This window comes from Anguilla rostrata, chromosome 1 (assembly GCF_018555375.3).
Source record: "Anguilla rostrata isolate EN2019 chromosome 1, ASM1855537v3, whole genome shotgun sequence".
Lineage (NCBI taxonomy): Eukaryota > Metazoa > Chordata > Actinopteri > Anguilliformes > Anguillidae > Anguilla > Anguilla rostrata.
Genome location: NC_057933.1, coordinates 18,278,187 through 18,304,594, shown reverse-complemented (window position 1 = coordinate 18,304,594; position 26,408 = coordinate 18,278,187). Strand labels below are relative to the sequence as shown.

The following is a 26,408-nucleotide window of genomic DNA, read 5'->3' as shown; positions in this document are numbered from 1 at the left end:
TTTACAGGACGGTGGTCAGCAGCAATGCTCAATCTGTCCACAAGGTGGTGCTGATGTACTTGCAAAAATTGCAGAATTGCACACCTGCAATCCACTTCTAATCTGAATAAGATCCCATTGAAAGCTGTGAAGCACGTTCACACATGAAAGGAAGCCCTCCCCACTGCCGCCTGCTCACTTGCGCGTCTCTCCAAAGCCCACTGAGTTGATGGTGCTCCCCGGCTTCCTCCAGCCAATCAGGTATTTGCTGGTGGCGCCCTGGCGGGGGTAGAAGGACTTGGGCCCGGGCGAGAGGGAGGTCTGGGAGGTGGGCGAGGTGGCGGAGGGCGACTCCTCCCGAGGGGAGTTTCGGCTGGAGCCCAGGACCACCGGACTCCCAGAGTGCCTGGAGCTGAGGGTGCTGAGAAGGGAAGACAGGACCACGGTCACTACGGTCACTGCACAACCACACAAACGCAGGCCATGTTCACTAGGGTGACTACACAACCACACAGAACACAGGCAACGGTCATTACACGACCACAGAACCTAGGTCAGTATGAAACTCTCAGGCCAGTACATTATATATACAATATTACCTCGTGGTAATACACATAACCCTGTAAAGACCTCAGGCTAAGTGCACACCCCCAACATCAATACACAGAACAGATTGTGCAATAGAGCCACCAAAAATAGCACCAGTCACAATCAGGTTAGCCGCACAGGTGTGTGTTTTGCAGGTGAGCGTTAAGCAGCTGCTAAAAACAGCAGTGCATCTTTGCTCCTCTGTCAGCGTTATAAAACAAGCACACAACCCGCATTAGCTGATGCTGTGATAGCATCCTGCAGCTGGAAACATGTGACCGCAGGAGCAATAAAAAGCTCCTGATAACAATGGCGTGATTAAACCCCAGGCTTAGGCGCTATTTATAAGATTTGCGAATCAGCTGCAGCACATCAGCCTTTGAGGTCCGTGGCCTACAGGAGGATATCGAGACAAACGAGGTTTGTTTGGTTTGTGGGCGGGAACCCCCACGGCCACTCACAATTCAAAGCTGAAACGCGGTGTTTCGGTCGCAGCCTGGATGGTTATCCAAACGCGCCGCGTGAGCTCCGGAGAGCTAATGCTAACATGCTCCGTGGTAGCAGTGTACCCTAAAAGGGGACGGCGCGGGCCCAGGGGGCGCTGCATCAGAGCGGTGCTGTCTGTGCCTGCCTGGCAGAGAGCCCCTGCCGGCCTGTTAGCCCGCACCTGGGAGAGAGCCCCTTAGCGGCTCTCAGGAACCGGCAGCTGCCAGTGTGGGAGAGTGGGAGAGAGAGAGGGCCCGCGGACCAATCGCACGCTCCGCGGAGTACATTGCAATAGTCAGACGGCGCGGGGAGGAGGCAGCAGTCGCACTGACGCTGGGAAAGTGACAGCGCTCTGGATACGTGTGCATGTGTGTGTGTACGTGTGCATGTTCGTGCATGCGTGCACGTGTGTGTGTGTGTGCGTCTGTGTGTACATGCGTATGAGTGTGTACGCGTGTATGTGTGTGTTTGTGAGAATGCTGCGTTTTCTTTGCAGATCTGCGCGTCTGTGTGACTCACTCTGCGTGTCTGTAGGTGCAGGACAGTAAGACAGGCCTTAAGGGCAGGGAAGGCTCGCTGTACTCACAGACGTGTACAGACACTGTGAGACGGCACGTGCTCTGATAGGCCGATATATCTGATGTGCGCTGGTCTGCGGCAGTGTGGAATTCAGGGAAGGGAGGAGTAAGATCAACACAGGGCATCGGAGAATGCCCCGGTCAACTAGCCACAGGATTGGGCAAATTATGTAGTCCCACCAATCAGGACACAGAGTCCCCACGAACCCTTAAAAAAGGAACAAATCATAGGCTTCGCTGCGGAGAGTGAAGTCTGCTGGCTACGCTAGCAGACAGAAGCGAGCCAACGCCATTATGGCAGCGCTCATCGCTACCATCAGGATCATAATTAAGCAGCGTCTCCCCGGGCTGCTTCTGCGTTCTAAATTTACCGCCGCAGTTCCTTTGATGCAGCCTCGGCGCGTCCAGCACCGCGAGGTCTGACTCTCGGCTGAACTCTGCGCTTCCAGGGCGAGGGCTGTTTTCTTTTCCTTGCTTCTGAGTGGATTGGAGCGCAGGGCTTTAAATGGAACCGCTTTTTTTTATGGTTCCAGAAAGTTCTGGCAGGGCTGGGACCGCCATGAGGACGGCACACTAAATTACAGGCTTTCGTGCTTTCCGGGCCAGAGGGCACCTGGCCGTTCCTTCCGAGGCTCAGGACGCTGCGTAAAGTAACTCCCGGTAATGCAGCGGAATGAACGACCCTACCAGCCACCGACGGCAGACTTTCAAAAAGAGCCCTCCTGCCAAGACTTGAGACAAGTAATGATTAATGAAACAAAGCCACTCAGCTCCACTCATTTCTAAAATTCCATTGGTACTACTGGGCTAAACATTAAATTGTAAAGGATACAAAACAGGGAATTGTGAACCAAATTTTTAATGGTTCCTGTTTCATGTTTAATATATTATGCGCTAAGCAGTGCAACACTTTTTTGGGACCAATTTTGAAACATTTTTAGTACGGCTGACTAATCTAGGAGTGCCATGAACTCTGACTGTAAACATGAATGCGTTTCACAGTAACTCAGTAAAACTGATACAATAAAACATTTGTTGGACTGCTCTGCTCAAAACAAAATAAAAGCAAATAACAATGGAACATCAGAGTGAAGGAAGGGGGAGAAACCACTGAGGGACACAGCGTCCTTGAGCCTTTTTCTTCCCCTCCAAGACTCCTCACTCAGTTTGACATAGAAGCTTTGCTCCTTTCAAGCCATCGCTCTGTGTGCTAAGCCCACCTCCTACAGAGCATGTGCTGTATTAACACCGCGAAAGACAGGCAGAAACACTGTCTAAACGCATAGGCAACATTGTATAAGGGTGTTTACTGGGCAGGCAGCGTGCGGATAGCATTTGTAAGCGTTTCAGACTCCTTCCTTATCCAGAAACTTCAGAAGTTGTGTGGCTGCACACAAATATGCCTTTCTCAGTGAGGAGCAGAATGATGCAGCTGCTCTCATTTGCTCTCTTCTAGCCTCAAATCCAGGAGTGTCCAATTTCATCCGAAAACGGTCGGTGTGGTGGCAGGTTGTTTCAGCCCAGCACAAAGGCACCCGAATCAACTAATGAACTAATTCATGGTCTTCAATGAAAACACTGAGAAGTAATCAAGGTCTTGATTGATGATCATGATTAGCTGATTAGCTGAATCAGGTGTCTTAGTGCTGGGCTAAAACAAACGCCTGCACCTTTTATCAGGCATTTTCGGATAAGACTGGACTACCCTGCTCTAAACCATAACTGATCAAAACCATTCTGCCAGGGAAAGCAGAATATAAACAGACTGCAGTGCATCACTGTCTGGTGTATGAAGTGCTGATGTATAAGTGATGCACTGCCCTGATTGGCCAGCGTCTCTGTGAGCGGTAGTGTCGAGAGCTCTGATTGGGTGCGTTACCTGGTGTGGGACGCCGCGTCACTCAGGCTGTAGGAGCTGCCGTCCCGCGGCAGGGGGTACGTGGGAGGGCTCCTGGCGGGCCCCTCGGCGCTTCCTGGCGGGACGGGGGAGGAGTCGGGCGCCAGGGGCGACCTCTCCGCGGGGCTGTGCCAGGGGGAGGCGGCCTTGTCCCGGGGGCCCGCCCCGCCCGCCGCCGCCGGCAGAGAGCCCGAGCTGCCGTGAGCCGCGCCGTACGAGGTGGCATCGATGCCGCTGTCCGCCGACGCCCCCTGCAGGTAGCCACTGCCGCCCCCGAACCCGTTGACCTCCGAGTCGGGCCGCTCGCCCGTCCCGCCCCCGATCTCGTACCACTTCTCGTCGCTGTGGGCGCCGCTGGAGGCGTTGCTGGACAGCGTGTTGCTGCTGGAGTGGCTGGAGTAGGGCGTCTCCGTCTGACCATGTGACAGGAAGAAATTAACGTGTCACTTCCTGTTTAGAGAATGGCAGTGGAAGCAAACCCTGCCTCTAATGTGAAAAGTACACCAATCAGGAGCTTGACTTTATTATTTTATTTAACAGGGACCACACCCATCACAACCGTTGCGCATAGCTAACTTTCATCTACAGTCCCCGGGCAGGAAAAAAATTACAGTACAAATCACAACATTAATACATACGCATCTAATTATAATTTGATAACTAATATCAAAATACAACACTAATGCAAAATGATGCTTCATCTCGTCTTCGCTTTTCGAAGGCCTGGGTGTAGACTCACCTGGCTGTTCTTGTTGGGGGACAGATGGATAACCTGCTCTTGCCTCTGAATGCGGGGTACGTTGGGCTGGGCCACGGCAGGCTTAGCCACTTGGGGCTCTGAAACACAGAGGAAAGCCAGGCGAGGTCAGTACACGCAGCATTCCTTATACCGAGAAGAGAAATAAAGCCAGGAAAAGCTACACAGCGTTCTATACATACTAAAAGCCGTACAGTATTCTACACGGTAGTTCGTGTTACACAGCCTTATGAGAAGCCCACGGGAAAGTATTTCCTGTGAGCTTTAGGAGGCTTCTCAATGCCAGACACGGTGGACCGGAGAGAGAGGTCTGCGGTGCCTCAGCGCGCGTGGGTGCGGCAGGGAGCTCGGACGCTGCGATAGGCTGAGGCAGAACCAGCACCGCTCCGATGAGCGATGTAACGATCGGACTTGTGCAGCGCCTGTTCCACTGAGTCACTGAAGCACCGGTGACGCACAGCGACATGGGAGCACGCTGACGCAAGACAGGCCTGTGGAGCCGCTTAACGGCAGTGTAGTACGGGGTAAGGACCTGGTCTTGTAACCTGAAGGTCACAGGTTCAATTCTCAGATAGGACCCCGCTGTTGTACCTTCAGTGTATATCCAGCTGTATAAATGGATGCAATGTAAATGCTATGTAAAAAAAAAAAGTTGTGTAAGTCGCTCTGGATGAGAGCGTCTGCTAAATCCCTGCAATGTTAACCTGAGAAGACTCCTTTACTCCCACACGGGCTCCTCCCAGTCAGCACCCAGGGGAGGCCCGCCTCCACCCTCTCCGTTTTCAAAGCTGAACATGTCATCAACACTTTTTCCTTCACATTTCTGAAAAAGATGTACATTCGGGCCTATCTTCACACGAAGAGCGTAAAATTTAGCAATCCAGCGACGTTAAACGGAACAAACCGGCGGTGAGTAAACCCTCATTAGAACGCAGCCGGTGGAGTTATGAGTGTCACGGCGGGGGTTTCCGCCCCCGCCGCTTCCTGCTCTGAGGCTGCAGCCGGCAGGAGGGCGGGGGCTTCTGTGAACGCTGCGAATGTCAGCGAGCGTTCACAGAAACCACGAGGCTTTCCCGTCGTCTGTGCCCGACGGCTCTGTGAAGGAGAACACGACGGAGCGGAATCTTTCACAGACGGGCTTATCTGATCCCCCCCTCCAGCTGCTGTGTCGCAGCTCTGTCTGGCTCTGCGGAAAGTTATCCCAGGAGGGGGGGATTCGCCGTGTTTACGCTGACCCAGAACGATACTTTTAATCTGCACCAAATTCCAAAGCCTCTTCTGAGAAGCACAGCTGTGTTTTCGCTGGAGCGGTTTGGGGGTATGCGCCTGGCTTAAGGGACCCGCAGCAGGGGTTCCAGCTCTGACCCTTGACCTGGGAGTCCTTGGAGTGCATCCACTGTCCACACCAATCGTATGCCTGGCAGGAGTCATGTGACACTGGCATCTGTCCCGCCGTGAAGCTCCATATCACATCCTAATCTTCCCGGCACAGGAACTCAGCGCAGTCTTACAGCCACGCCCCTCCCTCCCTCCCTCCTTACCCGCAGGAGTTCTGTCAGGTCCGCCTCCGGCCCCGCCCCCTTCCTCAGCCCTCGGCCGATTGGGCGTCGACTTCCCGCTGCTGCTGCCGCCCCCTTCCCCAGCGCTCTGCCTGTCCACGGGCAGCGGGGAGTTCCTGTTTACCCCGAATCTGGAAAAGAGGAGTCGGGAGATGTCAGTGCTCACATACTGGCATTTACGAGCCCTTTGCTAAGGCCTCGGGCTTCTTCACATTTAGCTGTCCCTAAGTCTCTGAAACCCCCTCGCTGAATGTCATTAGAGATTTCATTAGAGAGGCAAATTTAATTAGACAATGTTCCTCGCTGAATAAAAACTGGATTAATTAATAATGCTTCATAAATAGCAATGCTGTTCAAGCTACCGTGAGTAAGAAAATTCCCAGCTCATTAGCCTGGGCTTCAAGACCACACAATCACAGAGACCAGCGATTTATTTACTGAACAACTGTGAAGCATGAGGCCACAACAAACATGCAGTATTTAGCATTTCTCAGGTTTCAACATTTGACAATTTAGTTATATTCTATACCAAAAATACTACATTTTCCATGTTCATATATTCAACATGTCTTCTTCATAAAATTTGTTTTTGTCATTTGCTTAATACTGAGATGCGATGTAATTTCAAAAAACAAGATTAAACCAAATGGGGGGAAAAAACACACTATGAGAAGCTTTAAAAGAAAGAAGGAAAAATGAAAAACCAGGCTGCGGAGGTCCTGATCCCGCGAGCTTTACAGCCGCTAAGAGGATGAGGAGCACGCGCCGGCAGAGCTGTGGATTATGGTCTGGCGGCCGTCTGGCCTGTGTTGGGCTGGGCCCCGAGCGGATCTCACCCCTCCGGCACGGACTTCTGCCTCCAGTGGGCGGGGCCGGCGGGGCCCACGTCGCTGTAGGAGAGCATGCTGGGAGAGTTGCGGTTGTGCGCCGAGCGGCCCATCACGACGGACGAGGCCAGCGCGTAGTTGTCCGAGCCGGGGGAGAACCTGAGGAGGAGGGGGAGAACGAGGGAGAGAGAGAGAGAGAGAGGAGGAGTTAGCGAGGGTCCGAGAGAGACACGGGGGAAGGAAAGGAGAGGAGAGGTGGGAAGAGGAGAGGAGAGACAGGAGAAGAGGGAAGAGAAGGGAAGGGGAGAGGAGCGGAGATAGAGGAGAAGAGATGAGAGGAGAGGAGAGAAGGGGAGAGGAGGGAAGAGAAGGGAAGGGGAGAGGAGCGGAGATAGAGGAGAAGAGATGAGAGGAGAGGAGAGAACGGGAGAGGAGGGAAGGGGAGAGGAGAAGAGCAGAGAGAGAGGAGGAGAGGAGAGGCAAGCGCAGCGCCCTGGGGTCTCCCCACCTTCTGTTGTCCAGGGGGCGCCCGTCGCTGGACACGCTGCGGGGGATGGCGGCGGCGCGCTCGGAGGGCGGGGCCTTGCCGACGCTGGCCCCCAGGCTGACGGCGCGGCCGGGCCCGCCCCCGTGGCCCTGCGGGGAGGCGGAGAGGGACTGCTGGGGGGAGGCGGAGCTTCGCTGCCACTTGTTGTTGTTGCTGCGGAAGGGGAACTTGTACTCGAAGGGCACGCCGTCCGCGGCGCCCTTGTACTCCACCACCGGCAGGCGGAAGAGCTCCGAGCAGCCCCTGCAGGGGGAGGAGTCACGCACACACGTTTACGTCCAATCCAGGATTAACTCGCCACAGTTCACTCCTTTCTTTTAATGGATGTACTCGTGAGAATTCAACTTAAATCTTCACCTTTAAAGCATTAAACTTTTAACTTTAAAGCTTTAATCTTTTAACTTTTACTCTATACCAGTGATCCTCAGTCTGGCTCCTGGAGAGAAGCAGTCTACAGGATTTGTTTTCGCCTTAAGATCAGCAACCAATTCAGACCCAAGAAACCAGGAGCCCTGAGTTAGCTGTGTAATCAACTCCTTTAACTGATCAGTTGCTTTGCTACTCAAGCGCTAGAGTTACAGCAAAAGCCAACGAACCCTGTGGCTCTCTAGGCCCAGGACTGAGGACCTCCGCTTTAAAAAGTATGTCAAACTGCGGAAAGGACAGACCCCACGGTGGAGAGGGTCGTAATCAGGCGCACCTGCGGGGCGTGGAGTCCTCGTGCGGGGGGATGATCACCACCCTGACGGTGACGGAGGTGCGCAGCAGGTCGATCATCTGCTCGTGGGAGAGCGTTGCCACGGCCACCTTGCAGATCTCCACCAGCCGGCTGCCCTGGCGCAGCCCCGCCTGCCAGGCGTAGCCGTACGGCTCCACCTCCGCCACGATGCCCTCGTAGTTGACGTGGAAGCCCAGCTGGCCCAGGCCGTTCCGCCGCAGCGTCATCTCCGTGGTCTCGCAGCCCTTCGTCAGGAGCTGCCGGCGGAGACGCCAAAGGAAATGAGTGTGTTTCATTCTGTGTGTGTGTGTGTGTGCGTGTGTGCGTGCACGTGTGCATGTGTATGCGTGTCTGTGAGTGTGTCTGCGTGCATCTGTGTGCACGCGCCCGCATGTCCATTCATGTGTGTGTGTGTGTGTGTGCGTGTGTGTGTGTATGCGTGTCTGTGAGTGTGTCTGCGTGCATCTGTGTGTGCGCGCGCCCGCATGTTCATTCATGTGTGTGTATGTGTGCATGGGTCTGTGTGTGTGGGTCTGTGTGTGTGTCTGTGTGCGTGCGCGTTATAAAACTTGTAATACAAGCAATACAAGGACTGGGATGTTAGTGATGACAATCTGAGGACAAACGTAATATCCACTAAGTTGTTCCAATGGAAAGCAGCCACTTAAAAAAGCGGCAAGTAAAAATGCATTTTTGCAGTTACAGAACACTGAAAGCTCTACAGAAAAATAATGAAAAGTGTTGCTCATACTTAACGAACCAGGTGAAACAAGGTAATACACAACAGGTTTCATTTCTTCTTCCCCCCATGTCTCGTACATTCACTGCTAATTTCGATAACGCTGTAAGAAACAGCAGAAATGACACGTGTGCAAATGCGTTTGAGTACAAGGCCTAATCTGTAGCGAGTTAGCCTGAGGAGGGGAGCGTCTTTGTAATCGCTCAGTTCCATGGGCCCACAGCAGGCAGGGGAAACATCTTGAGGGGGTGGGGAGAGGGGGGGGGGGGGGGGGACAAAGGAGAGAAGCAGGAAGGAGAGCACTTGATCTGAGAGCCCCTGAGAGCCACTCCGGGCGAGCGTAAACAGAGGGGCGGAGTTTCTGGGTGGGCGGAGCAGAACGGAATGCCAGAACAGAGCCGCGTCCGTCAGGGGCTTCCTAAACCCGCCCCGCAGGGCCGAGGAGGCGCTGCGAATGCCAAGTGTGGCGGACAGGTTAATCGAGTGGGGCGGAGCAGTTAAATAAACACCCCCCCCCCCCCCACTGTCCGCCCACAGAAGCATTACACACACGGCAGAGAATAAACACAGACGCACAGGGAAGAACCTCTTCTCTTGCCTGCTCTGGATGTGCAACACCCAAGGGATAAAAGATGACTTTTTATTTAATTACTTTTTCTTTTTCGCGGGGATGTTTCCTACCCCTGCCTGCTCATCCACGGGAACCCTCCTGGTTCGGAGCTGGAAGGGGCTCGGCCGCGAAATCAATCCGCCCCGGGCAGAGATCTGATACCCACAGTACAGGTGGGCCCTGTCAGAGGTAATGAGCACCGGATGCATCGCCCTCCAGTGACGAGCGAGAGGAAACGCGATTATGAACATCCTGGCCGAGTTTCGGGGTTTTCGGGAGCGTGTGCGTTTAACGGGAGCGTGAGCGTTTAACGGGAGCGTGTGCGTTTAACTGGAGCGTGTGCGTTTAATGGGAGCGTGAGCGTTTAACGGGAGCGTGTGTGTTTAACGGGAGTGTGTGTGTTTAACGGGAGTGTGAGCGTTTAACGGGAGCGTGAGCGTTTAACGGGAGCGTGTGCGTTTAACGGGAGCGTGTGCGTTTAACTGGAGCGTGTGCGTTTAATGGGAGCGTGAGCGTTTAACGGGAGCGTGAGCGTTTAACGGGAGCGTGAGCGTTTAACGGGAGCGTGAGCGTTTAACGGGAGCGTGTGCGTTTAACGGGAGCGTGTGCGTTTAACGGGAGCGTGTGCGTTTAACGGGAGTGTGAGCGTTTAACGGGAGCGTGAGCGTTTAACGGGAGCGTGAGCGTTTAACGGGAGCGTGAGCGTTTAACGGGAGCGTGTGCGTTTAACGGGAGCGTGTGCGTTTAACGGGAGTGTGTGCGTTTAACGGGAGCGCGTGCGTTTAACGGGAGCGTGAGCGTTTAACGGGAGCGCGTGCGTTTAACGGGAGCGTGAGCGTTTAACGGGAGCGTGTGCGTTTAACGGGAGCGTGAGCGTTTAACGGGAGAGTGTGTTTAACGGGAGTGTGAGCGTTTAAGGGGAGCGTGTGCGTTTAACGGGAGCGTGTGCGTTTAACGGGAGCGTGAGCGTTTAACGGGAGAGTGTGTTTAACGGGAGTGTGAGTGTTTAACGGGAGCGTGTGCGTTTAACGGGAGCGTGTGAGTTTAACGGGAGAGTGTGCGTTTAACGGGAGCGTGTGAGTTTAACGGGAGCGTGAGCGTTTAACGGGAGCGTGTGCGTTTAACGGGAGCGTGTGCGTTTAACGGGAGCGTGTGCGTTTAACGGGAGCGTGTGCGTTTAACGGGAGCGTGTGCGTTTAACGGGAGCGTGTGCGTTTAACGGGAGCGTGAGCGTTTAACGGGAGCGCGTGCGTTTAACGGGAGTGTGTGTGTTTAACGGGAGCGTGTGTGTTTAACGGGAGCGTGAGCGTTTAACGGGAGCGTGAGCGTTTAACGGGAGCATGTGCGTTTAACGGGAGCGTGTCCGTTTAATGGGAGCGTGAGCGTTTAACGGGAGCGTGTGTGTTTAACGGGAGTGTGTGTGTTTAACGGGAGTGTGAGCGTTTAACGGGAGCGTGAGCGTTTAACGGGAGTGTGAGCGTTTAACGGGAGTGTGAGCGTTTAACGGGAGCATGTGCGTTTAACGGGAGCGTGTCCGTTTAATGGGAGCGTGAGCGTTTAACGGGAGCGTGTGTGTTTAACGGGAGTGTGTGTGTTTAACGGGAGTGTGAGCGTTTAACGGGAGCGTGAGCGTTTAACGGGAGCGTGTGCGTTTAACGGGAGCGTGTGTGTTTAACGGGAGTGTGTGTGTTTAACGGGAGCGTGAGCGTTTAACGGGAGCGTGAGCGTTTAACGGGAGTGTGTGTGTTTAACGGGAGCGTGAGCGTTTAACGGGAGCGTGTGCGTTTAACGGGAGTGTGTGTGTTTAACGGGAGCGTGTGTGTTTAACGGGAGCGTGAGCGTTTAACGGGAGCGTGAGCGTTTAACGGGAGCGTGTGCGTTTAACGGGAGCGGGAGCGTTTAACGGGAGTGTGCGTTTAACGGGAGCGTGTGCGTTTAACGGGAGCGTGTGCGTTTAACGGGAGCGTGTGCGTTTAACGGGAGCGTGAGCGTTTAACGGGAGCGTGTGCGTTTAACGGGAGCGTGTGCGTTTAACGGGAGCGTGTGCGTTTAACGGGAGCGGGAGCGTTTAACGGGAGTGTGCGTTTAACGGGAGCGTGTGCGTTTAACGGGAGCGTGTGCGTTTAACGGGAGCGTGTGCGTTTAACGGGAGCGCGTGCGTTTAACGGGAGCGTGAGCGTTTAACGGGAGAGTGTGCGTTTAACAGGAGCGTGTGCGTTTAACGGGAGCGTGTGCGTTTAACGGGAGCGTGAGCGTTTAACGGGAGCGTGAGCGTTTAACGGGAGTGTGCGTTTAACGGGAGCGCGTGCGTTTAACGGGAGCGTGTGCGTTTAACGGGAGTGTGAGCGTTTAACGGGAGCGTGAGCGTTTAACGGGAGAGTGTGCGTTTAACGGGAGCGTGTGCGTTTAACGGGAGCGTGTGCGTTTAACGGGAGCGCGTGCGTTTAACGGGAGCGTGTGCGTTTAACGGGAGTGTGTGCGTTTAACGGGAGCGTGTGCGTTTAACGGGAGCGTGAGCGTTTATCGCAGCGCCCTACTTCAGGCAACCACATCCAGACAGAGAGACGGGAAAAAGTGACTCTAACTGATGCTTTTCGAGGACAGACGGCGTCAGAGGCTGACGCACAAAGGCGCATCTGTCGTCAGAGAGAGTCACGCGAAGGCGATCGCAGCCTTGCGGTGTAGCTCCGCTCGTCATGGCGACCGCTGGAGCGCACCAGATGTGTGTACGCGTCGATGGTGAGCATGCTGCTACTGAAACGGAAAATGCCAACTGGATTTTTATTACTTTAATGACTTTTCATTTACTTAACGTATGTTTCCCATCTGACCTGGCTTGTACACATGTATAAGATAAATGAATACTGTTGGATTAACCACTGAATGAAATACTTCATTAAGTAATTACTTCAGACTGAACTTTTTAAATGTGACATGTAAACGAGGAATATATAGAATAGAATTGAATGCGCTGAGGAAAACATTAAATTCAAAATAATTTCATTCAGAGATACAAACCTTTGGAAAAAGACTGCACCAAAATGTCAGGCAGCACAAAGGTCACCTCTGTGATTGAAATTAATAAAAAAATGGCTCTATATATAAATTTCCCACGGGTGCTGAACTTTATTGTCTGTTATCTGTACCGCTGACATTATGCGTTTATTGCACCTGAGCTTGCAACAGGGACCATTTACATTTTAATTTTTTAAGACATCATCACAATCATTTTTGGCTTTCTCTCTAATTAAATCATTAAAAGATTGTATTAAAGACTGGAGGGGGAGCCAGGTCACCGGCCCGTGCGTTAATCAGGAAACGTGCACACCGCTGGGAGTGAGATACGCTCGTATCACAGTCACGTAACCATAACTACCCAAGCCCCGCAGCCCCCTCACCTCCAGCCGCTTGACGATGTCGCGGAAGTCCTCGGTGTTGTTGTTGACGGAGCGCAGGGAGACGCACTCGCCGCGCTCGTAGAAGATCTTCATGGAGGCGGGGCTGCCCAGGGTCCAGCCGATGACGTCGCGGACGGAGCAGTTGAAGACCACGGCCTTGGCCTCCCGGTCGATGAGCACCAGGAGCTCGTTGGAGACGGCCAGCAGGCCCTCCAGCTCCGCCCCGGCGCCGTGGTCCTCCACGTGCACGGGCCAGGTGACCGCGCCCAGGCTGCGGAGCTCCGCCCCCCCGTAGGGCCGGCTCTTCTCCTTGCGCTTGTGCGCCAGCGAGATGAAGGGGAACTTGCCCGACGGGTCGATGGGCGTGCTGGTCACGTGACGCTCCGCCAGGTCGCGCAGGTACTCCTGGCGCGTGCGCGTCGCCATGGCGCGGAACTTCTCCGACTTGTGGGCGGCGTTCTCGGCGTTGATCACCTTGGCCAGCAGGAAGTCCCGGAAGACCGTGGACTTGGGGAAGGTCACGCCCTTGGGGATGGGGGGCCCGAAAGACGGGACGTCCCTGGAACGAGCGACGGCCACGCTGGGGGGGGGGACAGAGGACAAGGACAGGGGACGTGAGCAAGAGGCTGCACTGGCCAGTGAAAGACCAGTCCCCTTTAAACGCCCCCCTGTGGAAGTCTGGTGAAATTACAGGGCAGCGTTCAAAAGCCACGTCTTTTTTGAACGGTGCTTTCACAGCACTGCTTCCCGAGCCGGCGTCAAACTTCAGCGTCAGCAGACGGCTCGCCGCAGCGCCAGCCCTTTCTCCTGCCGAGCTCGGTTATCACAGTCAACAGCTCCAGACAAAAGACGGCACGCGCCGGGGTGCCAAACGACTGCAGTTGATCTGTGCTGCTGAACGGCGTGGAGAGCGCTGTTCCCCAGCCTCGCGTTTCTCTCGCTCGGGCTACACTGCGGTGGCTCACGGATCAAAGCTCCCCAGCTCTGCCACTTTCATCTCTGATCACACGCGCCGCTCGCAAACTGATCAAGGCCGCTCGCACCGAGCACTCAGCTGTCGGCTGGCTGAAACTCACAGATAACTCTTTAAAGCATTTTTTTGTTTGTCTGAGAGCTTCTTCACGACCGGCAAGCTCACAATGAGAAAAAACCTAATTGGCCAAGAAGAGCAACGAATGAAAGCCACTACTTCAGGGCAACTTGGAAACTTTTCCAATTGTTACAGTATGCTTTCACATAAAATAAATAATCACTTAAAACAAAAAAAGTTTTAAAAAATAACTAACTCTATGTTACTGCTCTATTCACAGGGAGGGTGTCGAGGGAGGGTTTGGACGAAGTTGTTCACAATCTTGTTCTCCGGCTTCAAACAGCTTCCCATCTCTACAGAGGCTCCTCCCTAACAGCAGCTGTGTGCGAGAGCACGGACAGAGCCGAGCTCTCCACCCACACCCCCACCCCGACCCCCACCCCCACCCCCTTCCTTTCATTTGTTTCCATCTCCCGCAACGGACAAGTAAAGCTTCCTGCGCTGTCTGGTATGTGTGGAACTCGGGCTGCTCGCTGGAGTGAGGAGCGGAGAGCTCTGGGTTTGTTTGGAAAGTACCCCCCGCCCCAGACACGAGGAACCCACGCGGGGGAAGCCGTCCAGAACAGAGGATCGCTGGAATGGGGTGGGGAGGGCCCCTGTGGGCCCGAAGGAAGGGGGGGGGGGGGCGTAGTTACGGGGGAGTGGGCTCCTGACCGCTCCTGACTCCTAGCAGCCTCCAGTTACGACTCGGATAACATTTCTTGGACAAGGCGGAAAGCCGCAAACTTCCTGAGACAGTGTGGGTGAATGAGTGAGTAAGCGAATGAGCGAGTGAGTGAGTAGGAGAAAGAAGATGAGGTCTGGGATATGAAAACAGACAGACCTTTGTCTTAAATACAGTCTTCCTCCAGCTATTGTTCCACATTAGCCCTTTCACTTCACAGCATAAAGAAGGGTGTAAGTCATCCTATAGGCAGAACTCCCCCTGGGTGACATATATATTCCTCCTATTCAAGCCAAATTATTGTACTACAATAAACCCCAGAGTAGAATTACCATCAATTAGTCATGAGCTAGACACTGACCTGCAACTCTGTCTCTGCCACTATTGTTCAACACCTCATTTCCCATAAACAAACTGACAGCTTGCTAGTGTCCGGATTTTCTTCCAAGTATAATGTTGTTGGCCAAATAGAGATAAGACGGCAAAGAGTGTACATATCACAATTAAAGAACCCTGCATTCAGCTGCCTGTTCCAATGAATGAAGGCTCAGGCAGCAAAGTCAGCCAAGATGCATTTCGAAAAGCCTTCAAAAATAGACACTGTCCAGAACGTTTAATAAAATGCTCAGCGTGGCAAATATAAAGGGTCTTATGAAAACGAAGAGAAATCTGGTAAAACCCTGGCCCCACTCTCTTTGGACACAAAAGGCTGTGCTGTGTTAGAGAAAAATAAACATACATTGTGTAGGCTGATTTCAGAGCACTAGTTGCCAAGACAAACCCACTTTCAGCCCATGAAAATGGTAAGACAACTGGACATGCCTGGAATCTGTTTGTCTTGGGTGATACACCCCCTTGTGAGAACAAGAGTGCACCAGCCCCTAGGATAACCACCCCCCAAACGGTCTTGGAGGCAGTTGATCCTCCATTTCCTTTCATGCATCATGCAAAAGAAAGCAGCTCTAACTAGGGTTGAGACTAACAACATTACTACCAAGGGGTCCATCTAACATTCTGATTAATCTGAACTGATGCTCAGCAAGGGACTACAGTGAGAACTTCAGAACAGCACTATCAACAATAACCGAGCACAAATACTGTCCTGCATTTAAACAATTAGCCAAAAAGGTGAGAATCTCAAATTAAGAGGAATGAGAACAACCTTGTAGTCCAAACTGACTACGAGACCAAGCCACGTGCGATTAGTGCTAACCGCGGTCCAAAACACCACAGGGAAACATGCATTAGCTTAGGGAGGCTCCAATAAACACACTCAGCCTACAAACCACAGCCTTGTTCTAAATGCCGAAGTGAACCCTTACCAGCTGTCTGAGATGCGCCCTGTCGCCCTGTTCCTCACGCAGTGGGCAAAGCAATTAGACGGCGGAGCGTCGCGGGTCGAATTGGCGGGACAGCCAGAAAATGACGCGGAGGAGCAGAATCCCGTCTGAGGTTTGGGAGAGGGAGGGGAGGCGGTGCCCGCTAGGTTCACACTAGGACATCGACAAGGAGAGACGTTTGGCGGGAGCCCATGGACGCCCAAGCCTATTTCGCCACTGGTCGAACTTCTCAATCCCCAGAATACACTGACGAGGGCAGCAAGGAAGCCAACCGAGCGAACTATCAAAACAGCAAGGAAAAAGCCTTATCTGCCGTTAGCACGTCCATTAGCACGTCCATTAGCTCCAACACTTGAGAAGAGAGAGGAAAAGCAGGCGGGTGAACGTTTCCTCCTCCCGACCCTTCCGGTCCGTCAGGCTCGGGGAAAACCAGGAGCGTCCCTCAGAACGAGCGACTCGGCTCACGGCGGCGTCGTTAGCGCTGGGGCGCGGAGCGCGTCCGCGTGACGAGGCGCTGGCGAGCTCTGAGCGGGAGGAGCGCAGCGCGGCGGCTCAAGAAGCCTCGTCCGCTCCGCTCCGGGGAGGATCCTTCAAGCGAGCAGCGCTAACCGCTTCAGACCGCTCCGTCGCCCCGCCGCCCGGGGGCCAGGGGGACGGCGCGCGCGATTGGCTGAGGCTGGAGCAGCACGCGTGACTGATTTAGGCTGAAGCGTCCAGCGGTCGCGTTATTAGCAAGCTCGAAGAGCAGGCTTGGGGAACGGTTAGACGAACGATGGTGACGGGGGGGGGGGGGGGGGGTGACCCTGGTCTGACCAATCTTCAACAATCAAACAAACCACTGTACCGTCCAGAGGAGTGTGCATCAGCAGTCGGAGAGCGGGTGAGAAGGGACTCACCTGTAGCAGGTGCTGTCGGAGCAGGGGCTGTGAGCACGCACTATGACGAAGACGTGCTGGAAATGTGAGCGAATATTTTTGGGCGTGAATGGTTGGGCTCCTGGCTCCTGGAAAACAATGGTCACGATGTCGTTCCCAATGTGCCGTTTCCTTAGCAACTGCAGGAAACAGAAGCATAGTCAAAACCTGTTTAGGCTAACAAATTTTTAGCCAAACACCAGTTCAGTAGCTCAATATCTTGGTGCTTAACTTGAACTGCAGGAGTAACATCAGTTTTCAAAATGCGGGATGCAAGCAATTTCAGTCATTTAATCCAGTTGCTATTTCAGTTGCATAACTTAATTTCTGGGTTGCTGCCCCTTATGTAAAGTATTAAAGGTCTCCTGCTGTTTGTAATCAGGAGTGCAGGCCGATAAGACTGAGGCCTTACCTGCTGTTTGTAATCAGGAGTGCAGGCTAACGAGACTGAGGCCTTACCTGCTGTTTGTAATCAGTGCAGGCCGATAAGACTGAGGCCTTACCTGCTGTTTGTAATCAGAACAGGCTAACAAGACTGAGGCCTTATCTGCTGTTTGTAATCAGGAGTGCAGGCTAACAAGACTGAGGCCTTACCTGCTGTTTGTAATCAGGAGTGCAGGCTAACAAGACTGAGGCCTTACCTGCTGTTTGTAATCAGGAGAACAGGCTAACAAGACTGAGGCCTTACCTGCTGTTTGTAATCAGGAGTGCAGGCTAACAAGACTGAGGCCTTACCTGCTGTTTGTAATCAGGAGTACAGGCTAACAAGACTGAGGCCTTACCTGCTGTTTGTAATCAGTGCAGGCTGATAAGACTGAGGCCTTACCTGCTCTTTGTAATCAGGAGTGCAGGCCGACAAGACTGAGGCCTTACCTGCTGTTTGTAATCAGGAGAACAGGCTAACGAGACTGAGGCCTTACCTGCTCTTTGTAATCAGTGCAGGCCGATAAGACTGAGGCCTCACCTGCTGTTTGTTGTTGGGAGTGTAGGGTAGCATGGTGGACACATGGAACATGATCTCATAGTCCTTGTAGGTGGTGTACAGTGAGTGGGTGCCCGTGGAATCCGCTGTAAAACAAGGACAACTCAAGTTACCCATAAGTCCCATTGTTCTACTGCAGCTGCATTCTGCATGTGCACTTCTCATTGGCTAGAGGTGCTGCATGAGGCTCCTATTTCAACCACCCTCGGGTATCTCATGACATCGCCCAAATCGACAGATGTCTTTCTCATGGCAAAACCTTGAAGGCAGTCATTTATCTCTAATCTTTATCGCGACATCTCACACACAGCCCAGGTGGCAGACTTCCTTAAATTTTTCATATCTGGAGGGGAGGAAATGTCAGCCATGATTAAAGACTGTCACCACAAGCTGTGTTTTGGTTAATAAGCTTCCGCTCTTGAGGCTCTTGTGCGGTGTATCCAGTTAAAGAACTTGCTAACAGCACAGTGATGTGCTCAGCAGTCCAGAATGGGGTCTTCAACACAGCAGTGCTGGCTGTTGTCAGGGCTCCCATGCAGTACTGTGCAGTAGAATGTAGCCATCAGCAGGCCATTGTCAGCCACACCAGGCGATAGCAGATCAATTAACTGAGCCCTGTGGTCTGACTGTGCATGCTCCCAACTACGCAAGAACCACACAAAATCTTGGAGGACGCTGCATTAATGGGATGCACTTTGAACTGAGAACAGGCAGTCAAAATTACAGAATTTAAAGGGATGAAAAGTTATTTTAAAAATCATTCCGATCTGCTGTCCAGCTCTGCAGAACTTCTCAGGATCGCACCGATTAGAACACAAGGCAGGCATTTCTGAGACAGCACCAGGGGCCTTTCCTCACAGTGAAAAGGCGAAGAAAATTCTCACAAAAAATCTCAGAACAAGTAAAAGCACTGAAAGCAATTACAGCTAATTAAATTAGCTCACAAAGACATAACAATGAGGTCTAACCCAAAGGGATCCATTCAATTTACACTCCCTTTTGAACAACAACAGCGTAAAAGGCTCACTCACAGTGCCATTCCGAAGCACCGTTTATCACTGCAGATTAATATTAGGACTACAAACACAGAGCATTACTGCCCTGCGCGGTCCTATAAGCAGTCAACACCCTGCCCCCGGAATAATCTAATCAGCTGGTTAAGGCTCACTGTGCTTCACTGCCTCTGCCAGTTTGATTTAAAAACATTAAGCAATTTAGCGGATTAGGAGAAATTCAGGTTGGGGGGAGAGAGGGGAAATTGCAAAAATAGACAAATGTGATTATGCCCGTGATTGGGATCGGGAGCCATTTCCTGGTCTCGTTACGGCCATAAAGGGCGTAGTGGAGCGTGTGTGCCAGCCGCGACGTGGGCGACTGAGCCTCGCACGCCCCGGGGAGCGGGCAGGGAGAGAGAAAAACAGAGAGAGAGAGAGAGAGAAAAACAGAGAGAGAGAGTGAGAGAGAGAGAGAAAAACAGAGAGAAAACAGAGACAGAGAGAGAAAAACAGGGAGAGAGAGTGAGTGAGAGAGAGAGAAACAGAGAGAGAGAGAGAAAAACAGAGAGAGAGAAAAACAGAGAGAGAGAGAGAACAAAACAGAGAGAGACTGGATGGGAAACAGCGAGAGAGAGAGAGACAGAGCAAGGGCGAGACAGATTAAAAGGGAATGTGAGAAAATGAGAGAAACAGGAAAAGAACAGGAGAGAGGCAACGGGCGAGACTGAGGCCAGCTGTTCGGTAAAGCCGTTTACAGGATTACAGAGATTAACGGGAACTAATGATCATAACGCCAAGAAAACCTGAGGCCAGAATTACTGCGGCGGGGCGGGGGGGGGGGGGAAGAAGCAAATTAAGGAAAGATAGCAGCTTATGCGATTTATAAAGACAAGGACTTTTAACTGATATCATGATTCAAGTACCCCTGAGGGACACAGGAGGGGATAGTTATATGCGTTTTGGAAGAGTACAACAGATATGATTGGAACTGAGCCACTATATTTCATGTGCTACAGGGCTGAGTTAAACTACCCTGCCCCTCCCACCCACCCCACAAAAAAACCTCAGCCCCCTTCCCTGCTGCAAATCCCACCCCACGCCCTCCCAGCCCGTCTCCTAGGTGATTCGAGAGAGGGCGGGACGCACTCTTGGTGTCCAGCTGGGCGCGGTACTTGGTGAAGCCCTTCAGGCGCACGCGCTCGCCCAGCAGCTGCAGGAACTCCTCCATGGCGGGGCCGGCCGCCTCGTTGTTGTACATCTCCTCCTCGCTGCTCTGGCCCGCCTGGCAGTACATCACCCCCACCTTCAGCTGGAAGCTCAGCTGTGGAGAGTAGAGGAGGGGAGACACATGGGGGGGAGGGTTTAGGATCCGCGCTGCCTGAAAGAGCTCGAGAGCGTGACTGGTGTGGCCGAGGGGCCGCGGCGGGCGTGGCCTACCCCCTGCTCGTCCAGCTTCATCAGCTGCTCGGTGACCTTGGGCGTGTTGAGGGCGAGCCGCAGGCAGTGGGCGTTGAGCTCGGGCACCAGGTACTCCAGCACCTCCTTGAGGGGGAGCCCGCGGGCCGTGCCGTGCTTGGAGGTGGAGGGCACGCCGTCCTCCAGGATGGAGCCCCGCAGCGTGGTCAGCTGGGAGGGGCAGAGCGCCATTAGTACAGGACCGAGTGACCCTCCCAAATCTCCACTCATCCACTGGGGGGATACAGCTCAAAGGACAACCCCCACATCTAACTGACCAAAAACACTGGGGCACAACCCCGTCAATTTAAGCGAGTGACGTTCGCTGCTAGTGCTGTAGCCACCATTAGGTACATATCGGCTGAGAGAGAATGAAACACAATATAAGAGAGGGGATTTATCCAAATGTAATGTGACAACAGTGGGCTCATTGTGTACTGAACTCAGATTGAACTCAATCACTCCGCTATCATATGTTGCTGGGAGGCAGAGCAGTGATCTCTTATTCTTACGGTGAATGACTGGGCCTTGTGGGTGGGGTGGGAGAGCAGCACCACCCCACCCACACCCATTTCCCAAGGGGAGATAAGAGCAGTAAGAATGTGGCATTTCACCGTCTCTGGACACCAAGACTCCTTCAGCCAGGCGTCTTAAATCATATCTGATGGCAAGATATAAATATAAATCTGCCTCCGGGGATAATTTCAGTTCAGATTACAATGCTTACAAAATGTCATTTTTAAAAGTTAGATATTTGTAATTTCATGTTAAAATGCATTTCTTTCCTAAAACATTTCCCTCCTCTAACCTCATCCTCTAACCTCAAAATTAATGTACAGACAACAGAATCCATGCAGAAACAAGATCTGCAATAAATAACACATTAAGCAAGTGAATTAAAACAATCAGCTTTCTTCCCAACACATTCAGCATAATATTGAACAGCAGTTAATTAATTTGTGATGAGCACATGACAACTTCTTCAGGGCACAAACTGTAAAGTGCATGTGTCATTCTTTTAAGGCGATGGAGACACACAAGCCTAACAGCTGGCTCTTACCTCACCAGTCATGTGCACATTTAAAGACAAGTAAATTCTGCATGCAAGTTTTCATGAAACACGGCGATTGCATCAGGGCTGAATGAGTCAAGGATGGTTACAACACACAGAACACCGCAGGAGTGACAGTTTAGTTAATTAAGGCCTGCTTCCTGCAGACTGTAGATAAGTGTATGTCCACAGGCATATCTCTCCTTATGTTAAGGCTAGCTGCAGTTCACTGATGTATGACAGTACAGCTAGCCAATATCCAATTATATATGAATATGTTTGCTCAAGGTTAACTACATTAGATAAGTAGGATATGCAGGATTCAATTCACATCAGTAAACATCTGTTAAAATTCAGTTTATATTCATGAACATTTGCATGTTGTTGTCACTTGAACAGTCAATGGCAAATGTCACAACTATGAAGACAACACACACACACACCATGCTGTATGGCTCTGTATCACAGCAAAATGTTTCATTTTGAACATTCATAGTTCAGTTTCATATTTGGACAGAACACCAACAAATCCACTCTATTCTACCATAGAATTTTCAGGTTCTCCTCCCCTTTAACTGGTGGTGTGGGGCAGTTGGCTCGATTTCAAATGTTGGCAAAATTACAGTGAGGAAGGAAGCACAAAGCTTCTCACAGTCCTGCTCCAAGGATCTAAATCCATCTTTCTTGCACTTAAAGCATTATGTAACTTCCCAGTTTGAGACTCATGTCATAAATGACATTTATGTAATTAATGTGATATTAATGTCACTATGAAGCATGAAATAAAAATAGCCTTTATAATTAGAAAGAATGCAGAGTGCAGACCTCCATCAAGGCACAACAAATCTCACACGAATGCGCACAGCAAATGTCTTGGCGATCCTGCTGTTACTTTTTAAGGTATGTTTGGCCTGATGGTGGTGCTAGAGGAAAGGTCATGGGGTCATCAAAGTTAGTTGGCTTCTTCCTCTAGGGAACACGACTGCGCACAGAAAATTTTACGGCAATCTGGCAATTACTGCTCCAGACATGTCTGTCAGAGATGGACGGGCAAACGGACGCACGTGGTTACACAAATAACGACAAGCTAGAGGGTGAGAAACGGCACACTGAAAGCCGAAGCTCAGACAGCAGGCGAGAGCACGCCAGTCTGCACGCCAGCCCCTGTGCGACACACAGGAGATTACCGCAGTGTTCAACCGCGAGCTTCAGTGTTCCTTACGTAACACTGCAGCGGGTGTCAGAGCCGGACACCGCCTTCAGCTCGCTCTTCACGAACGGTAGCTAGGGGAAATGTAGATGCCGATGTCTACAGACAACACTGAACAGGGTCGACTGTCCACTGCGAGTTCAGAGATTCCTTAAGTGCAGAGAAAGAACACGACTACCCCCCCTCCATTTTGTGACACCTCTTCTGGCTCTGGGGCGGGGGCATTTCTCCAGGAGAAACAGCGTAAAGTGGTGATACATAAGATGTACACTCTGGGCCAAAATCAATAACAGGTATTTTTTCAGCACAAGCTGGCCAGCAAAGGACTTGTGCCAACTTGTTTAGCATCATAGCACAAATGCAAACTGAAAACAAGTTTGTGCGTTCGTGCAAGTTTTCACAGAGGTGAACACAGACGTCAAACAAGTTATGAAAAGAAAAAAGTAACAAACTGTTGTATAACAGAATATTCCAATTCTGCATACTTTAGTATGAAGTTATTTTTAGAAAATTAAATAAAAACGGCTTGCGGTCGTGGAATGAACAGACGTTTCCGTTCTCCACATTTCATTCACAGCATCAGCGGTGCATGAAACGCGCCGGGCTCTCTGACATAACCTCAGCATCGGGCCGATAACGGCAAGTTATTATTGGCCGGTACTGATACAGCCCCAGAAGCCTGTATCATAAAGCAGGATCACTGAGTTTGCAGGATAACCGCATCGAGTAAAACCCAGAACAGCTCACCTTTCTTCAGTCCATGTTTCAGATTATGGAGGGTTCTGGAATTCGCTCAGTGCAGTCATTCAGCTAAGTCAGTAATCCTGCTTTGTGGTACAGGCCCCCGATATCAGGCACCCCTGTTATAAGCACCTCCCCCCCTGCCCGTGAGCGGCCTCACCTCGCTGGTGCGGAAGATGACCCGGTAGTTGTACTGTGGCCCGTGATCCTTGTGGTCCTCCAGCTTCTCCCTGCGCAGGCTGACCGCCACGGGCCCCAGCGTCTCGTCCACCCCAAAGTAGTTCCAGTGCTCTGAGACCGGGGGAGAGAGAGAGAGAGGCGCTCGGTCAGGAGGAGGGGCCTGACAGGACCGCCGGCCCCGCCCAGCGCAGGAGTCAGAGTAATCGTCAGGGGAGACGGGGACAGAGTGACGGGGAAGGGGCGGGGGATGGACAGACGAGGGTCTACCAGCCATGACTTGAATACAGGGCTGCGGTCTTTCCACAGGTCTCAGGTTTCAGACCTGAAAACGGGTTCATACTGGAGCACGTTGATATATCCCGACCCTGACATCAGTTACACAGCAGGAAACTGCTGCACACTGAAACAAACTTCTAAAGAACTGAAAATGCATCTGTACTCACAGATGAAGAACCAACACAGCTCAAAACGTTCACTTAAAACACCTACAATTTCTACCCAAGTACTTCCTGTAGTACCCTCATAATGTCTACCCAAGTGCCATAGAGGACATTTGTACACCTTTTTCCAGTCTTATTCACATCAATAAGACGTGTTCATTGGTCACCCGCGATGGCGGGAAGGACTCACCTCTTAGGTAGAAGTACTTCCTGTAGTAATAGGAGCCCAAGTCGACGTGCTCCACGATGTAGCGCTTGCCCCGGTCCATGTGCACGCCCTGGCTGTCCTTGGGCACCTCCAGCACGGCCACGCCGTTGTTGGTGCAGTGGGTGCTGAGCGACGACTCGAAGGGGTTCCCGTCGGCCGCCGCCGCCGCCGCGGCGGGGCCCCCGCTGCCGATGCTGCCCAGCTTGGACAGGCTGATCTTGCGCTCGCCCTCGCCCCCGACCTCGTTGCGGAAGCAGGGGCAGCTGAGCACCAGCTCGTTGCTCTTGTCGTCGCCGGCGTCCAGGCCCACGCCGTCCTTGGCGCTCAGCTCCTCCTGGCTGCCGCAGGGCGAGCTGTAGGGGGCGCTGTGGGTGGAGGAGAGCGAGGAGGAGGCGGAGGCGGCGGCGGCGGCCGAGGCCCCCGTGGTGGTGTTCCTCAGCTTGGCCGAGGTCTGCCGGCTGTGGGCGGCCTCGTTCAGGTCGAACAGGACGCTCTGGACGTCGTAGTGGGCGAAGCCCTTCTGGCAGGCCCACGGCTTCGGGGGGGGCCCCCCGTCTTCGGACCGCCCGTCCTCCGCGTCCGAGCCCGCCCGGGAGGAGTCGCCCTCCGTCCTCGCCGTCCGCAGCTTCCGGAATATGGAGTCGCCCCCCGTCTCCGACTTGGACCGCCTCTTGAGGGGCTTCTCGCGCTCCTTCAGCCGGGCGGAGGGGCTGCCCCGGCGGCCCGCAACCGGCCCGTCCGGCAGGTCGAACCCCGCCTGCTTGTGGCTGATGGTCAGCAGGTCGCCCAGCCTGTCGGGGGCAGGGCTGCGCTGGTCGGGCTTGTCGCCCTGGTAACCTTTGAGCATGTCGAAGAAGCTCTCGCCGGAGGGGCCGTGCTTGTCGATGGAGGACGTGCTGCCGTACTCCCGGTGGACGGGGGACCACTTGGCCCCGGGCGAGCCCCAGTCCTCCGCGCCGTCGCTGCCGGCGTCCAGCTCGCTGATGGTGATGTCGCTGTTGCTGCGCTGCCGGATGCGCCGCGGGCCCCGGCGGGAGGAGCCCCGCTGGTCGTCGGGGGACAGGAAGCGGCCGTCGTGGCCGGCGGCGGCGGCGGCGGCCTGCGTCTTGCTCTTGAGCGTGTTGTGGATGTTGCGCAGCATGTTGGAGTCCTGCGGGCTCATCAGGTGGCCCAGTCTGTTAGACAGGTTGGTCTGCCCGTTGCCGGGGGCGGAGCCGGGGGCGGGGCCCGGGGCGTCCATGTCCAAGGCCACGTGCCACACCGCCCCGCCGCTGTCCTTCCTGGGGGGCCAGTCGGCCACCCTGGCCCGCACGCCCATTTTGGGCACGCCCGGCGTGCAGCCGGACAGGTGGGCGCTCTCGCTGCGGGGGGGCGGGGCCCCGCCGTTGGGCAGGCGGCGGGTGTAGAACTCGTCGGTGGCCGGGACCGACCCCCCGACGCTGCGCTCGGTCTGCGAGCGCTTCAGGCTCGTCATGGTCCCTCGTCGCCGCGGCGATCAGCAGCGGGGCATGCCGGCCGCGTGGGCGTGGCCCGCCTCCGCGGGGACCGAGGGCGGGGCCGCCGTGCTGTGCTTCCCGCGGCACTCAGGCCTGCATGCTGTCCCTCCAGACGCTGTCTGACCTCTCACTGACCCGGACACGCCCGCTGCACTCTCATCTCACCTGGACACCTGGAGCCTGGGGACAGGGGAGAGAAAGTTAGACAGTTAGACAGTGCTGCATTAGACCATCACTGAGCACCAACCCCTATCTATCACTGAAGCACAGGCACAGCCTGCTACTCAGAGCAGGCAGAAAGGCCTGAAATAATGAAGCACTGTGAAAGCCTGCCTTTACAGAAAACTGCACAACACACAAGATCAGATATATTTCACAGACCTCGTCTGTGTCATCCCTTAACCGCAACACTTAACATTTAAGGAACACTGCTGAATAAAACATCCTCTTACAGCTAGTCCTCAAAGTAAAAATAAAAATAAATAAAAATATTTAAAAAACAATGATAGTTACTGTCTTACAGCCTAAGAAGCTCAACTGAGCATGAACAGCCTGGGGTAGAAATCCGAGGCCCAGTGACTTATTCGCTCCGAACAGCTAACTATTCAACAACGGCAGATTTTCTGCATGGACGGATTGACTCCTATTGGACAGCACAGCATCACTCCATTTCTGGCTGAACAGCTTCAGTGCAGGTCACAAGAGAACAGGCATCATACTCTGCTCCACACAGGGCCACACAACACCAGAACTTTTTACATTAGCCTATACAGGACCACACTGCTCCACACTGGGTAATACAGCACAAGAACTCTTCACACTAGCTTACGTAGGACCACGCTGCTCCACACTAGCCCATACACCTCTGAAGGCTCCAATAAACATTGCACATGGAATTCCAAACAGGAAACGAAATTCTTGGCACAGCCGAGTATGGCATCCTTGGAGTAGGACAGCTC

At 53.2% G+C, this 26,408-nt stretch overlaps 1 protein-coding gene across 7 annotated transcripts in view; it reads right to left on the bottom strand.

The window, feature by feature from the left end:
• The window catches only part of LOC135250612 (signal-induced proliferation-associated 1-like protein 1), an 85,826-nt gene that overhangs the window by 8,019 nt on the left and 51,399 nt on the right, over positions 1 to 26,408 (bottom strand). For all 7 annotated transcript variants that reach the window (XM_064327151.1, XM_064327133.1, XM_064327155.1 and 4 more), the window contains 14 exons: positions 23,936 to 25,629; positions 23,286 to 23,416; positions 20,106 to 20,294; positions 19,815 to 19,989; positions 17,656 to 17,759; positions 16,674 to 16,831; positions 12,684 to 13,263; positions 7,919 to 8,193; positions 7,180 to 7,461; positions 6,681 to 6,830; positions 5,827 to 5,975; positions 4,268 to 4,365; positions 3,511 to 3,941; positions 179 to 400 (listed from right to left, as the gene is read on the bottom strand). In XM_064327151.1, coding sequence (XP_064183221.1) covers positions 179 to 400; positions 3,511 to 3,941; positions 4,268 to 4,365; positions 5,827 to 5,975; positions 6,681 to 6,830; positions 7,180 to 7,461; positions 7,919 to 8,193; positions 12,684 to 13,263; positions 16,674 to 16,831; positions 17,656 to 17,759; positions 19,815 to 19,989; positions 20,106 to 20,294; positions 23,286 to 23,416; positions 23,936 to 25,427 — 4,436 coding nt within the window. In that variant the 5' untranslated portion in view covers positions 25,428 to 25,629. The remainder of the gene's footprint in view (positions 1 to 178; positions 401 to 3,510; positions 3,942 to 4,267; positions 4,366 to 5,826; positions 5,976 to 6,680; positions 6,831 to 7,179; positions 7,462 to 7,918; positions 8,194 to 12,683; positions 13,264 to 16,673; positions 16,832 to 17,655; positions 17,760 to 19,814; positions 19,990 to 20,105; positions 20,295 to 23,285; positions 23,417 to 23,935; positions 25,630 to 26,408) is intronic.